We start from the raw sequence: 14849 nt of genomic DNA, 5'->3' as shown, positions 1-14849 counted from the left end.
CTGTGTTATTTAGGTCAGGTGTTGTTCAAATGAAACGTAAAAAGTGTTCCTGTACACACAGTTGTGGACAGCGCCTCTATACACTGACTGCTATACATGTCTTAACCTTATTGGCAGGAAACTCCCCTCACTAACACTCAGATGTAAGGGTTGCATAACGGCAGAGACTGGGACAACGGCACGCAGCGTTTATCTTACCTGTCAGTTGCTTCACAAACTCTGTTTACCTGCAAAGCCTTGAACGGTGGGAGAGGGGGGCAGACATGAAGAACATGCAATGTATAGAGAGGGGGAGAGAGAGAGGGAGAGAAAGAGAGGGAGGAGAGTTGGAGGGAGACAAAGTGAGCGAGAGGGGAGAGAGAGCGAAAGAGACTGATTTTGCGATAGAGTGGAAATGGAACAGGGGGAGGGGAAGAGGAGACGGTTGCATGGCGAATGGGAGCTTTTTATACATTCATGTAAGTGTGTGTGTGAGAGATATTTGTGAAATAATTTTGGGTGGTTGGGTACGTGGAGAAGGACCGATCAGGTCATAGGAGAGTGTCTGGTCTAATGAATAATGCTGTCTGTACTCTTCTGTTTCCTCCCTCCCTTCCTCACAGGATCATTTGGATAAGGCCATTGAGCTGAAACCACAGGATCCTATGTCTTACTACCTGCTCGGTCGCTGGTGCTATGCTGTATGTGACACACACACACCCTAACCCAAGTCAACCATACAGTGAAGAATACGCTCCCTGAAAAGGGGTCAGTTTAGAAAATTAAACGGGCATCATTAACCTATAGAACAATGGCGGTGGTCAACACACACACACCCTCCCATGTGTAGCTAGCTGCAGTCAAGATGAGTGGCTATTTCTCAGAAGAAGGGGGGGAGGTCAGACTAATGTTTTGTGAAATTGAATTTAAAGGGCTCTCTGCTCTGTGTTCATGTTAGACAATAATCCACTGTTTACATTCAGGCCACTGTCCCCACTGTGACGCCAAGGCAGTGCTACATCTGCAATTACACGTTTCTAAGATGAATGGGGTGAGGAAGGAACAGTGAATGCATTTGACCCAGAAGGTCCCTCCCGTTAGGACCATTATCTCTTTCCTGTAATCGCGTTTTCGTGGTAAAGGAGGTGTGTGTGTTGTGCAAGACGTGTGTAGTGTAACTAGGGCAGAATTTCCCAAACTCGGTCCTGACACTCTACAGCTGATTCAAATGATCAAAGTTTGATGATTATTTTAATCAGCTGTGTAGTGCTAGGGCAACAACCAAAATGTGCACCTGTTGTGGTCCCGAGGACCTAGTTTAGGAAACCCTGAGCTAGGGAGATAGGGATGTAACGATTCACATCGGTCCCAATTAAAATGTTTAAGATACCCCTGCATCGGTCAGCAGACCCCAAAACGTTCCAAATGTAGCATGCATCGGTCAGAAAAACTATTAAACCTTACAAACTGCCGATACACTAAAATGTTTTGCTCATATTACTTTCTTCGGAAAAAACATTGTCAGAGTTAGTTTTGATGTAAATCTTCTTGAAAATCTATGGCAAGACCTGAAAATGATCAACAACCAATGTGACAGAAGAATTTTGAAAATAATAATGGGAAAATGTTGCACAATCCATGCGTGCAATACTCTTAGAGACCCAGAAAGACTCAGTGTTAACGCTGCCAAAAGTGGTCCTACAAAGTATTGACTCGGGTTGAGTACTTATGTAAATGTAGTATTTCTGTATTTTATTTTCAATACATTTGCTAAAATTTCGAAGAACATTTTTTCGCTTTCTTATTATGGGGTATTGTGTGTAAATGGGTGTGAATTCTTTTGTTGATTTAACCCATTTTGAATTCAGGCTGACACAACAAAATGTGGAATAAGTCAAGGGGTATGAATACTTTCTGAAGGCACTGTACATCATTTACACACACACACACACACACACACACACACACACACACACACACACACACACACACACACACACACACACACACACACACACACACAGAGAGAGAGAAGTCAGCTCAGAGAGGCCCCGCTCATGACCTTCATCAGTAGCAGATTTAGAATTTAAAATGGATGTCTTTATGCGGCACATGTTAGTGCATCGAATTGTAATGCATCGAATTAAATCACATCGATTTGTTCTCTAAACAAACTGAATCGCACTGAGTCATTTCAAAGTAAATCGTATCGGAGCCCATGTATCGAATCGCCTTGAAAGGGAAAGATGCACATCCCTAATTCCCACTGTTTGTCATGATGGGTTGGTGTATGTTAAGATTAGAAACTGCTTTTATGGTAGATTATATTGTCTCCAAATCATGAGTGACAGGGCCTTGGCAGCAGTATTTTGGAAGATTCTTTGTATAGTGAAAAATGCACCTTTACTCCCCTGATACCCACCGCAAAACACCAGTCTCAACTTCAACAGTGAAGAGGCGACTCCGGGATGCTGGCCTTCTAGGCAGAGTTGCAAAGAAAAAGACATATCGCAGACTGGCCAATAAAAATAAAAGATTAAGATGGGCAAAAAAAAACACACACTGGACAGAGGTACTCTGCCTAGAAGGCCAGCATCCCGGAGTCGCCCCTTCAATGTTGATGTTGAGACTGGTGTTTTGCGGGTACTATTTAATGAAGCTGCCAGTTGAGGACTTGTGAGGCGTCTGTTTCTCAAACTAGACACTCTAATGTACTTGTCCTCTTGCTCAGTTGTGCACCGGGGCCTCCCACTCCTCTTTCTATTCTCGTTAGAGCCAATTTGCACAGTTCTGTGAAGGGAGTAGTACACAGCGTTGTACGAGATCTTCAGTTTCTTGGCAATTTCTCGCATGGAATAGCCTTCATTTCTCAGAACAAGAATAGACTGACGAGTTTCAGAAGAAAGTTCTTTGTTTCTGGCCATTTTGAGCCTGTAATCGAACCAACAAATGCTGATGCTCCAGATACTGACCTAGTCTAAAGAAGGGCTGTTTTTTTACTTCCTTAATCACCACAACAGTTTTCAGCTGTGCTAACATAATTGCAAAAGGGTTTTCTAATGATCAATTACCCTTTTAAAATGCTAAACTTGGATTAGCTAACACAACGTGCCATTAGAACACAAGAGTGATGGTTGCTGATAATGGGCCTCTGTACGTAGATATTCCATTAAAAATCAGCCGTTTCCACCTACAACAGTCATTTACAACATTAACAATATCTACACTGTATTTCTGATCAATTTCTTATTTTAATGGACATGAAATGTACTTTTCTTTCAAAAACAAGGACATTTCTAAGTGACCCCAAACTTTTGAATGGTAGTGTACATAAATAAGGTATTTCTGTTTTGGCTTTGTCATTATCAGGTATTGTGTGTAGATTGATGAGGGAAACAAGTCATTTAATCCTTTTAAAAATAAGGCTGTTACGTAACAAAATGTGTAAAAAGTCAAGGTGTCTGAATGCTTATCGAATGCATTGTAAATACTACTAGCACAGATTTAAATTCTACTTTACCCACCATGTTTAAATGCTACTTTACCCATCATGTTTAAATTCTACTTTACCCACCATGTTTAAATGCTACTTTACCCACCATGTTTAAATGATACTTTACCCACCATGTTTAAATGCTACTTTATCCACCATGTTTAAATTCTACTTTACCCACCATGTTTAAATGCTACTTTACCCACCATGTTTAAATGCTACTTTAACCACCATGTTTAAATTCTACTTTACCCACCATGTTTAAATGCTACTTTACCCACCATGTTTAAATTCTACTTTACCCACCATGTTTAAATCCTACTTTACCCACCATGTTTAAATCCTACTTTACCCACCATGTTTAAATGCTACTTTACCCACCATCTTTAAATCCTACTTTACCCACCATGTTTAAATGCTACTTTACCCACCATGTTTAAATGATACTTTACCCACCATGTTGAAATGCTTATTTGATTTGCCATGTTCTGAAACGGCTTTATACATTGGTTCTGTTCAGGTGGCTCAGCTGTCGTGGATTGAAAGGAAAGTTGCTGCTACATTGTTTGGAGAGCCTCCAAGTGCCACGGTCCAAGATGGTCTGAAGAACTTCCTCAAGGTATTGTTATTCTCCACGCTACCATGGATTGCAGTGTCAAGCACAAGTGTTTGACACAGTATGTATTCATTGCTCTTCCCTAAACCATTATCACAAATCAGTCCGTAGATCTGTATGTTTCTCCGCGATCACTACTAATGTCTATCAGCGCAGCAGCAGCTGACTGGAGGCTACTGCACTGACTCGCAGCAGCTAGATGCTTCTTCAAAATTCGTCCATAATATCTTGTATTTGGTACAAATCATTCCCTAAGTTCTAGATTTCAGCTGAATCTGTTAATGAATGGTGTTGCTGTTGAACAAGTTGAGGAGACTACATTACTTGGCGTTACCTTAGATTATAAACTGTCATGGTCAAAACATATAGATTCAGTGGTTATAAAGATGGGGAGAGGTCTGGCCGTAATAAAGAGATGCTCTGTTTTGTTGACACCACACTCCACAAAGCAAGTCCTGCAGGCTCTAGTTTGAGCTTATCCTGATTATTGTCCAGCCATAGGGTCAAGAGCTGCAAAGAAAGACCAAGTTAAGCTGCAGCTGGCCCAAAAACAGAGCGGCACGTCTTGCTCTTCATTATAATCAGAGGGCTAATATTAATACTATGCATAACAGTCTCTCTTGACCAAGAGTTGAGTAAAGACTTCTTCTTTTATAAGAAACATTAATGTTTTGGAAATTCCAACTTGTTTGCATAGTCAAGTTACACACAGCACTGACACACACACTTACCCCACCAGACATGACACCGGGAGTCTTTTCATAGTCCCCAGGTCCAGAACAAATTCAAGGAAACGTACAGTATTATACAAAGCCATGAGTGCATGGAACTCCCTTCCATCTTATGTAGCACAAGTGAACAGCAAACCTGGTTTCAAAAACAAATAAAGCAACGCCTCACGGCAGAACGCCTCTCCCCCATGTGACCTACTTGTTGTGTGTATGTACTGACATGTATGTGTAACTGATGGATGGACACACACTACATGTTCATGTTTTTAAATTGATGTAAATTGTACAATCTTTTGTCTGTAATGTCTTTTTCATTATGTGTCGGACCCCAGTAAGATTAGCTGTCGCCATTAGTATCGGCTTATGGGGATCCTAATAAATCAAATCACTCATTGTGATAAAATAATATTGCTAGAGTAGCTTGCTAGGTAGCTAGCTTAAGGAGGAAGCATTTGGTGTTCAGCATTGAGTGTGTGCACTAAGTTAGTTGTCGTGCACATTGTCAAGTTCCGGAAATACTGCTCCTTCAAGCACCAAACTTCTTAGCTAGATGTAAAATTGAGCGACTAAGAAAAAAAGTCAATTACTGATTTATTGTTTTAGCTTAACAACTCAGCAAAAAAAGAAACGTCCCCTTTTCAGGACCCTGTCTTTCAAAGATAATTCATAAAAGTCCAAATAACTTCACAGATCTTCATTGTATCTTCAAGGGTTTAAACACTGTTTCCCATGCTTGTTCAATGAACCATAAACAATTAATGAACATGCACCTGTGGAACGGTCGTTAAGACACTAACAGCTTTTTTAGACGATAGGCAATTAAGGTCACAGTTATGAAAACTTAGGACACTAAAGAGGCCTTTCTACTGAAAAACACCAAAAGAAAGATGCACAGGGTCCCTGTTCATCTGCGTGAATGTGCCTTAGGCATGAGCAAGGAGGCATGAGAACTGCAGATGTGGCCAGGGCAATACATTTCAATGTCCGTACTGTGAGACGCCTAAGACAGTGCTACAGGGAGACAGGACGCACAGCTTATCATCCTCGCAGTGGCAGACCACGTGTAACAACACCTGCACAGGATCGGTACATCTGAACATCACACCTGCGGGAACAGGTACAGGATGGTAACAACTGCCCGAGTTACACCAGGAATGCACAATCCCTCCATCAGTGCTCAGACTGTCTGCAACAGGCTGAGAGAGGCTGGACTGAGGGCTTGTAGGCCTGTTGTAAGGCAGGTCCTCACCAGACATCACCGGCAACAACGTCATCTATGGGCACAAATCCACCGTCGCTGGACCAGACAGGACTGACGACAAGTGCTATTCACTGAGTCACGGTTTTGTCTCATCATGGGTGATGGTCAAATTCACATTTATCGTTGAAGGAATGAGCGTTACATTGAGGCCTGGAGCGGGATCGATTTGGAGGTAGAGGGTCTGTCCTGGTCTGGGGCGGTGTGTCACAGCATCATCGGACTGAGCTTGTCATTGCAGGCAATTGCAACGCTGTGTGTTACAGGGAAGACATCCTCCTCCCTCATGTGGTACCCTTCCTGCAGGCTCATCCTGACATGACCCTCCAGCATGACAATGCCACCAGCCATACTGCTCAATCTGTGCGTGATTTCCTGCAAGACAGGAATGTCAGTGTTCTGCCATGGCCAGAGAAGAGCCCAGATCTCAATCCTATTGAGCACGTCTGGGACCTGTTGGATTGGAAGGTGAGGGCTAGGGCCATTTCCCCCCCCACCCCCCCCCCCCACCCCCCCAGAAAGGTCTGGGAACTTGTAGGTGCCTTGGTGGAAGAGTGGGGTAACATCTCACAGCAAGAACTGGCAAATCTGGTGCAGTCCATGAGGAGGAGATGCACTGCAGTACTTAATGCAGATACTGACTGTTACTTATTTTGACCCCCCCTTTGTTCAGGGACACATTATTCCATTTGTGTTAGTCACATGTCTGTGGAACTTGTTCAGTTCATGTCTCAGTTGTTGAATCTTGTTGTGTTCATACAAATTTTTACACATGTTAAGTTTGCTGAAAATAAATGCAGTTGACAGTGAGAAGACGTTTCTTATTTTGCGGAGTTTATTCATTATGACTTTTTGACGGCGAAATTGGGTTCATTTGTCAAAGTCACCTATGCAATACAGTATTTTCCAATGTTATGACAGCCCATTGTAGCCGGACTTCTTTTGATCTATCCCATTACCCTTTGCGAGATACGAGACCGATCAGTGCAGGCGGAATCGTCGTGCTATATGACGTAAGACAGTGCATGTGTTTGATGGCGTAAAGCGTGTCAGGCCTTGCAAATGTAACTTCACCAGTACATTTGTCATTTACCCAAACAACTGGTTCTGAATGTGGACGGGGTACCCTGTTTCTGTTACTTTTATAGTTCTGCATTGTGTACTTTAGCCTGTTATAATCATGCAGTCTTTCTAAGTTCTTGCTTTAACTGATCTTGCAAAGCCATAGGCTCTAATGTCTTTCATGCTCTCTCTCCAAACCGTTAAAACATGTAGCACACAGCAGCCTATTTGTTTTGTGTTGAATCAGAATTTGCCCAGCGGTCGCTTCTGCACCCAGATTTAAAGACCAAACCCCAAGTATTTAAAGAGGCCTAATCTGTGTTCACACTTTTCACATGTTTATATAAAGCGAAATGAAATCGCTCCTGGCCAAGATTGCTCCTGGCCTGCTGCATGCCTCTTCCTCCTGTCTTGTGTATCTCACCCATCAATTTGATTTAAGTGGTCTCTGTTGTAACTTGTTGCTCCTGGCCACAAGGACTCTGGTAGAGGCTGTCTAGCTTCAATAAACACATCCTGCTGAGTTATGCAACATGCCGCAACAGCCAAGTGCACAAACAGTGGCTACCCACTACCTAGTACCCGTGTGTTGTCGTAGTGCTCTTTTCACTGTATGATTAAAGCTAAGGCTATATAGGGTCAGAATAAAAGGTTGAGTCAAGTGAAATATACAGTACATAGACATATTCATTTGTGTCTAATGTCGTGTCTTTGGCTATGCCGGATTAAGTGATATGACAGGCTAATTTATAAAATGATTTCTCTGTAATTAATATTACCTGATTAAGCTAATCATGTAAATGTAATTAACTAGAAAGTCGGGGCACCACGGAAGAACGTTTATAGAGCTGTTATCTTCCGAATAAACTCTTAAAATACTTAGTAATATTTTACATCGATAGCCGTCATCTCAATCCTCACCTTATTTTCAGTCTCATAATGAAAGTTGTAAATTCTTGGCTATCTTCACGAACCCTGGCTAACAAGTTGAATCAGCAATACAAAATTGGGTCTAATTATTTATTTACTAAATACCTAACTAATCACACAGAATTACAAATACACAGAATACAATGACGTCATACAGAAAACGTCCTGGTGGACGGAACCTGTATCATGGCTGGTTACACAAAGGAAAGGGGGTTGGGCTTGAATGAAAGAGCGGGAAGATTTAGGAACAAAGAAACAGCAGCTATGCTATTGTAAATACATTATCTTATGCATTCTAAATTACCGCCCATTTGGAAAAGGAAAATGCAATAAATATTTACTCTGAGCTGCGCTGCGCTTCGGTAGATTGGTCGTAGATGCTGGCCGGGTTGGCCAACAGATCTTCCTGTACTCGGAACAATGTCTCTGGTGGTAAATTGGATACGTGGTGGTATCTTCGTCCGTCTGTTAGACTGGATCCGTCGTCCGTCCTTTCCTAGCCCACGTCGACAGCGGCAGCTGCTAACTCAACGGCTAGGAAGTATCACTTCTGTAGTGAATAAGCTCAAAGTTCATACCATTCGCCATCAAAGCTCACGCCGAGGTTGGCATAGTTCTGTCCTTGATATGTGTGTCTCCTTCTAACGTGGAGGCTGCAGCCCTCCCGTACTGGAACTACCTGGTTATCTTTTCGTCAAAGGATTATATAGTGGGGAGGGGGAGGGAGGTGTTTCATCGTTTATAACCTCTGTCTCTTCACAGGGTTGGGTTACTGATCGAGCCGGGCACTTTCCTTATGAAAACCCAAATCTCTCATTCGGAAGCTAAAATTACATTTCATCTCCTAACAAACATTTTCAATATCAAACATTTCAATTGCATAACAATTCCATGTGACTCTGATAACTAGAGGGTGTATACTTTCTCAGATACAGTTTATGTCGTCCTGTCATCAGTCATAATGTCTCAGATGACAACCGAACTGACATACATACTCATTACGTTCCCAAGCATATTTCCAACTGGTTTTATTAACAAAATATGTGGTACCTTTCTCCATTTGTTTGATGTTCCCAGACTCTCTATATTTAACAGGACAGCAGTCCTTCAGTAGGGTCAGTAAGAGAGGGGAAGGGGGAAAGGTATTTATGGGGGGGGTCATAAACCTTACCCACAGGCCAACGTCATGACACTATATATGATTGCGTGTGCTGAGCAAGTTCTATGTTCAGTTACACTCATTTGCCCAAATCTTGTACCAACGTCATATCTGTCCTGGACTGATTTGATGCATTTAGAACATAAACTGTGAGTCAGTGTTTTTGTCGTTGGTGTGTTTTTGGTGCAGGTCCAATGGAAGAATACAACCGTGTTTTCTAGCTTCATGGTAACACTTAACTTCGTCATCGTCGCGTCCGAGGGATGACGTTTGTGCCTCCAAGTCTCAGACTGGGCTACCTTTTCATGAGAGTTTGATTCCAAATCACCTCCGCTTCATTCTGGAATCAGGGATGGATCCCTTTAGTGCTGACACATTACAGAGATTCTGGACAAGGAGAATCCATTTTGTCCCATCCTCAGGAAGCTTAACTCGAGAAAGAGTTGATTCTAAGCATGTGCAGTGTTCTCGTGTTTTTCTTATATTTTCATTCTTTCACAGGTGGAGGAGATCAGTCCCAAGTACTCCAAATTAAACTATGTGTTTTTAGCCAAGGTAAGTTGGGCTGCCAATGTTCTTGTTATGTGTGCATCTTATATTTTAAGCAATAAGGCCCGAGGTGGTGTATATGGCCAATATACCACAGCTAAGGGATGTTCTTAGGGACGACGCAACAAACCCCCGAGATGCCTTATTGCTATTATAAACTGGTTACCAACGTAATTAGAGCAGTACAAATAAATGTTTTGTCATACACGTGGGTATACGGTCTGATATACCACGGCTGTCAGCCAATCAGCATTCAGGGCTCGAACCAAGCACTTTATAATAATCTATACCCCGTAATCAAATGACTATTTATTATTTATGTGCACCAGTGATGATGTTGTTTATGATGAGGAATGTGATTTTGATTGGTCAGTGCTACAGAGACCTGGGGCAAAAAAGTCAGGCCAGGAAGATGTGTGATGCTGCTACTTCAATGGAAACCATTTCCAAAGAGGTGGGTACTGACTGTAGTGTCACTGGCTTAAGCTTGTGCTCTGAAGTCTTAGTTTTCTCACATTAGTAATTGTGGTTAAAAAAATACATGAATTTCTCTTACTCCCCCCCCCCCCCCCCCACCCACCCCCCCCCCAAGGATGAGGAGGCACAGAAGGAGCTGGACACCCTTTTCTCTGCTCTAGGTGTTAATTGAGGACATTGTGGAATGGCTCCATCCCCTTGCTAGGGAGGAACCCAGGATCCTCCTCACTGGAAAACACACTATGAAGGGATAGCCAATCCATGTCTTCCTTGATTACTGTTGGGACAGTATCTTCCTCGTGCTAGTGCTCTCTGGGATTGGAGATGACTGGAACCCTGGCCTAGCCTTAGAACTGCACACACACAAGTGTGTTTTAAGGAGATTCTGACACAAATTCCTCAACAATAAAGACCTTTCTGGTTTTGTGAAAGTGATCCACAGAACTTGTTGTTCCCTCCCGCCATGTCCTGTTTTTGTTTTGTCTCTAGCAGTGCTTTCAAGCGGCAATAACAAAACCGTTTTAAACAAAGGTGCAACCCAAACACAGCTCTCTGTCGCACTGTGATTACCGAGTGACCATTTGTCCCTTTTACCCCCTGATTGTAATGTAACTATACTGCACCCTATTCCTTATAAGGTACACTACATTTGACCAAAGCCCTAGGTCACTAAAGAGGGAATAGAAGCTCTGGTCAGATGTAGTGCACTAAATAAGGAACGGGGTGCCATTGCAGACTCAAGCTTGGTATTATTTGGCCTGCATTGAGTGGCTACTGTAGGTTACCAGGTCTTGTGTTCCTGTCACTGCCTGTGCATGGACAGAGATCATGGTCACATCGTTTTAAGATGAAGGAGTTGATAGGGAAGGAAACGTGACCCCTAGACGGCTCCTTGGGTCCTCACGTTCACACTTGGTCGGGGTGCTGCTCATCACATTCCAGCTAGCTAGAGGACATTTTTTAGCATAGAATGTGATTTGAGATTAGATCCTGTAGCCTAATAGTCCATGGGCAATGTGCACGTCAGAGATTTTATATCGTAGTCGATAGGTTTTACTGAATTTTGAATGTCGTTTTATTCATTTTTTGGGGGGTTAAGTAAAGCAAATGGTGAGGTGGATTTGAATACTTTTAGTATTTTTCATTTGTATGGTTTCTTTTTGGGATTACTGGGGGGAAAGCATGGGCTTTAAGAATCTGTGGTTCTTTATGTTCTCTTGGGTATAATTTAGTCTTCTGGAAACCATTAACTGGTGCGTACTTTATCCAACAGGTGAACTACAAGAATGGTACTTGTTTTTGTTTTTGCCTAACAGGTTTTTCTATATTCCAGCAATATGAATGTATGCTTTAGTTTTATCTAGGGTGGTGCACATTGCAGTGAAGTAAATGATCTTGTAAATGAAATAATAAAACATTATATAGACACCACTGATCAATGGTATTTGAGTCTGTCATTAGTCAATAAATATGTGCAATCTTGATATGTACCCCAAGTTCTGAGTATGTGCCTACTGTTTATGTGCATGCTTGTGTGAGAGATGATGTTGCTGCAATTAATGCACACTTTATATTTATATAGGATATTTTAATTATATTTTAATTAAATTATCAACCAAATATTTACCCTTCTCTCAGTCCAAATGCAATGGAAAAGCAAGGTATTTAAGCAAGTTCTGACCTGACTATCATAGGTAGTGTTTTTTTGTAAGGCCCCCTCCCCTTCCCCTTTTTGTGCAGACTGTACAGTTTGTGCCAGAGCCATTTTGAATTTGTCACTGGATCATATTCAGGCCTACTTCCCTCTAGTCTGGTCATGTTTTAGGGTATTGCCATGGCACAGACTCACTCTAAATAGCTACCTCCCGAAGGAACACTATTCACTATTATAATAACTCAAAATAAATCCTGAGGAAGATGGTTTAGCCTGCTGATTTGAACCAAATTAACGGGATTTGCCTCAACACAGCAAGGAACTACAGTATTCCACGTCAGTGAAAGTATATCCTGTTGCAACTTCTGACCAAATGCTTCCTAATTTTCATATTGGACTGAAAAGTTGATGTTCATGCGTTTAATCGCGGTGTTGCATTCTGTGGCTGTAACCAGATGTGGGTCAGAGAAGTGGCTATAACGCTATCTCTGACCATGATGTCTGCATGCTTGTCTTGAAGATGAGACTGCAGATGGAATAGCAGACTGGAGACCGTTGTGGGTTACGAAATGTTCAGGTGACACCTAGAACAGGGAGAAATTACAGAGCTCACGGCTCAGATGAGGAGGTGCCAAATGGCCTGGAACCTGACTGGTTTGGGGGGAGAGTGACTGACCTTCCTTTGGTGCACTCACCCTTTCCCTGAGAGCCTTGGGACAAACATCAGTGACTGCATACCACGGTTGGGGTGAATTCCATTTGAATTCGGGAAGAAAACTGATGTTTGTCCCAATCTGGGGTCTCGTTAGAACTCTACATAGAAGATGATACAGAATTATTGCATTGTGATTGTCCCTTACAGCCAGATCAGACATGGGTTGGAAGTGGTATGACTGTTTTGTGGATATTAGTTTATTTCACACATTTTAGCCAAGGACATAGTGTCTGTAATAAACTCATAGTGGCAGTCACAAGCTCTACATTCAACACAGTTGTCACTGACTAGTTGAGCCAACATTTCCTGTCCTTACAGCACAAAATGCGTTTATATGAATATCAGGATTTTGTTTAGTGGACCTCATTTTTTAAATTAACATTAGTCAATTAAAGTCATGAAAGCAACTTTTCATGTCAAATTGTTTTTCATTAGTAAAATGGTAAAACACTTACATGTGAGGCTAAATATGAGGGCTATACAATACATTTTACATATAGCTAAGCTGTTTGGTGCAGTATTTCTCAAGTAAAAAAAATATTGCGACTTATTGTCTTAAGTAAACAAAGTACGCTACGCTGCTGGGCAGGTCGGTCTCACTGTCTGTGTTCTGCATAGAACGCAATTTTAAAAAATCAACATCTTTTTTATTGGCACATACACCGGATAGGTGCAGTGAAATGTGTTGTTTTGCAAGGTCAGCCGTAGCAGTACAGCGCCCCTGGAGCAAAGTAGGGTTAAGTGCCTCCGACAGATTTTTCACCTTAATGGCTCAGGTATTCGAACCAGCAACTTTTCGTTTACTCGCCTAACGCCCTAACCGCTAGGCTACCTGCCGCCCACCAATCACCCCAGCTGTGTATCCCATAGTGGGCAAGTTATCGAAATCAAAACCCAACCCTCAAGTAAGTCATGTCAAACTCACTTTCGAAACTCTGTTTTGGACGAGACTGACTTTATGACCAAAATTATCCTATGAAAACTTTCTAGTCAATTTTGACATTAGAATAAATGTTTCTGGCTAATATCGATGCCACATTGGCAGATTAATATCAGGGACGTTGTTTATTGCCTTCAGTTGCGCTTTAAGGGTTATTAACATCTGAAAAAACACTCGGTAGTAATGTAATGTAGCACCAAATTATGATAATATCCTAACTGGAAATGTTCTTTACGGTAGTTGAAAGTATGGTTTACTGGCATACTTCTGCTAATGTGCACATTGCTGATCTGTGGGAGGTTGACAACTATATTCTACTTGTGACGAACTGTCATGAAAAAAATATTGGGCCATTACGGACTTGACTGTCAGTCTTTTTGGCTACTAGGAAATTGTGATGTAATGAGTCACAAAACCAAACTGTCATAACTGTCATAACTGTCAACGCTATCAATAATTAGGTCATCTTCCTTACCGCATAGCAGGGAGACAATCATTCTGCCTTTTTCTAATAAGCAGTGGTGGAAAAAGTGCACCATTGTCATACTTTAGTAAAAGTAAAGATACCTTAATAGAAAATGACTCAAGTAAAAGTACCCAGTAAAATCCTAGTAACTAAAAGTATTTGGTTTTAAATATACTTACATATCAAAAGTACAATTATTTGCTAAAATATACTTAAGTATCAAAAGTAAAAGTATAAATCATATTTAAGTCCTTAAATTAAGAAAAACAGTTGGCACTTTTTTCTTGTTTTTATTTATTTACGGATAGCCAGGGGCACGCTTCAACACTCAAACATAATTTACAAACAAAGCATTTTAGTGAGTCCGCCAGATCAGAAACAGTAGGGATGACCAGGGAAGGTTTCTTGATAAGTGTGTGATTTGGACCATTTTCCTGTCTTGCTAAGCATTCAAAATGTAACTAGTACTTTTGGGCAGGGAAAATATATAGAGTAAAAAGTATATCATTTTCTTTAGGAATGTAGTGAAGTAAAAGTTGTCAAAAATACAAATAGTAAAGTACATATACTCCAAAAAAACTACTTAAGTAAAAATACCACTACTCATAAATCATATCAGGATTACTGTAGTTTTTGTTTTTAATTGTGGTATTTTATTTTGCATTTTAGACATAAAATGCCCCAAATATGAATCACTGTCACCCATGATCACAATGCCATTTTAACTGAAGGTGACTGGTTAGGATATGACTGGTTAGGAGATAGGCCTATTATGTTATTAGCCCATTCAAGATCAAGGTGTGGCTGGAAACTGTAAGTA

At 41.4% G+C, this 14849-nt stretch overlaps 1 protein-coding gene across 3 annotated transcripts in view; it reads left to right on the top strand.

The window, feature by feature from the left end:
* The window catches only part of LOC106604820 (regulator of microtubule dynamics protein 2), a 116302-nt gene extending 104613 nt beyond the window's left edge, over positions 1 to 11689 (top strand). For 2 of the 3 annotated variants that reach the window (XM_082975174.1, XM_014199869.3), the window contains 5 exons: positions 603 to 680; positions 3993 to 4091; positions 9730 to 9783; positions 10151 to 10231; positions 10370 to 11689. In XM_082975174.1, the coding sequence (XP_082831300.1) occupies positions 603 to 680; positions 3993 to 4091; positions 9730 to 9783; positions 10151 to 10231; positions 10370 to 10426 (369 nt within the window). In that variant the 3' untranslated portion in view covers positions 10427 to 11689. The remainder of the gene's footprint in view (positions 1 to 602; positions 681 to 3992; positions 4092 to 9729; positions 9784 to 10150; positions 10232 to 10369) is intronic. The other variant, XM_014199876.3, reaches the window with a different exon arrangement.
* The last annotated feature ends 3160 nt before the right edge of the window (positions 11690 to 14849 follow it).

This window comes from Salmo salar, chromosome 01 (genome assembly GCF_965601325.2).
Source record: "Salmo salar chromosome 01, fSalSal1, whole genome shotgun sequence".
Taxonomy (NCBI): Eukaryota; Metazoa; Chordata; class Actinopteri; order Salmoniformes; family Salmonidae; genus Salmo; species Salmo salar.
This window is presented reverse-complemented; position numbering and strand designations above follow the sequence as displayed.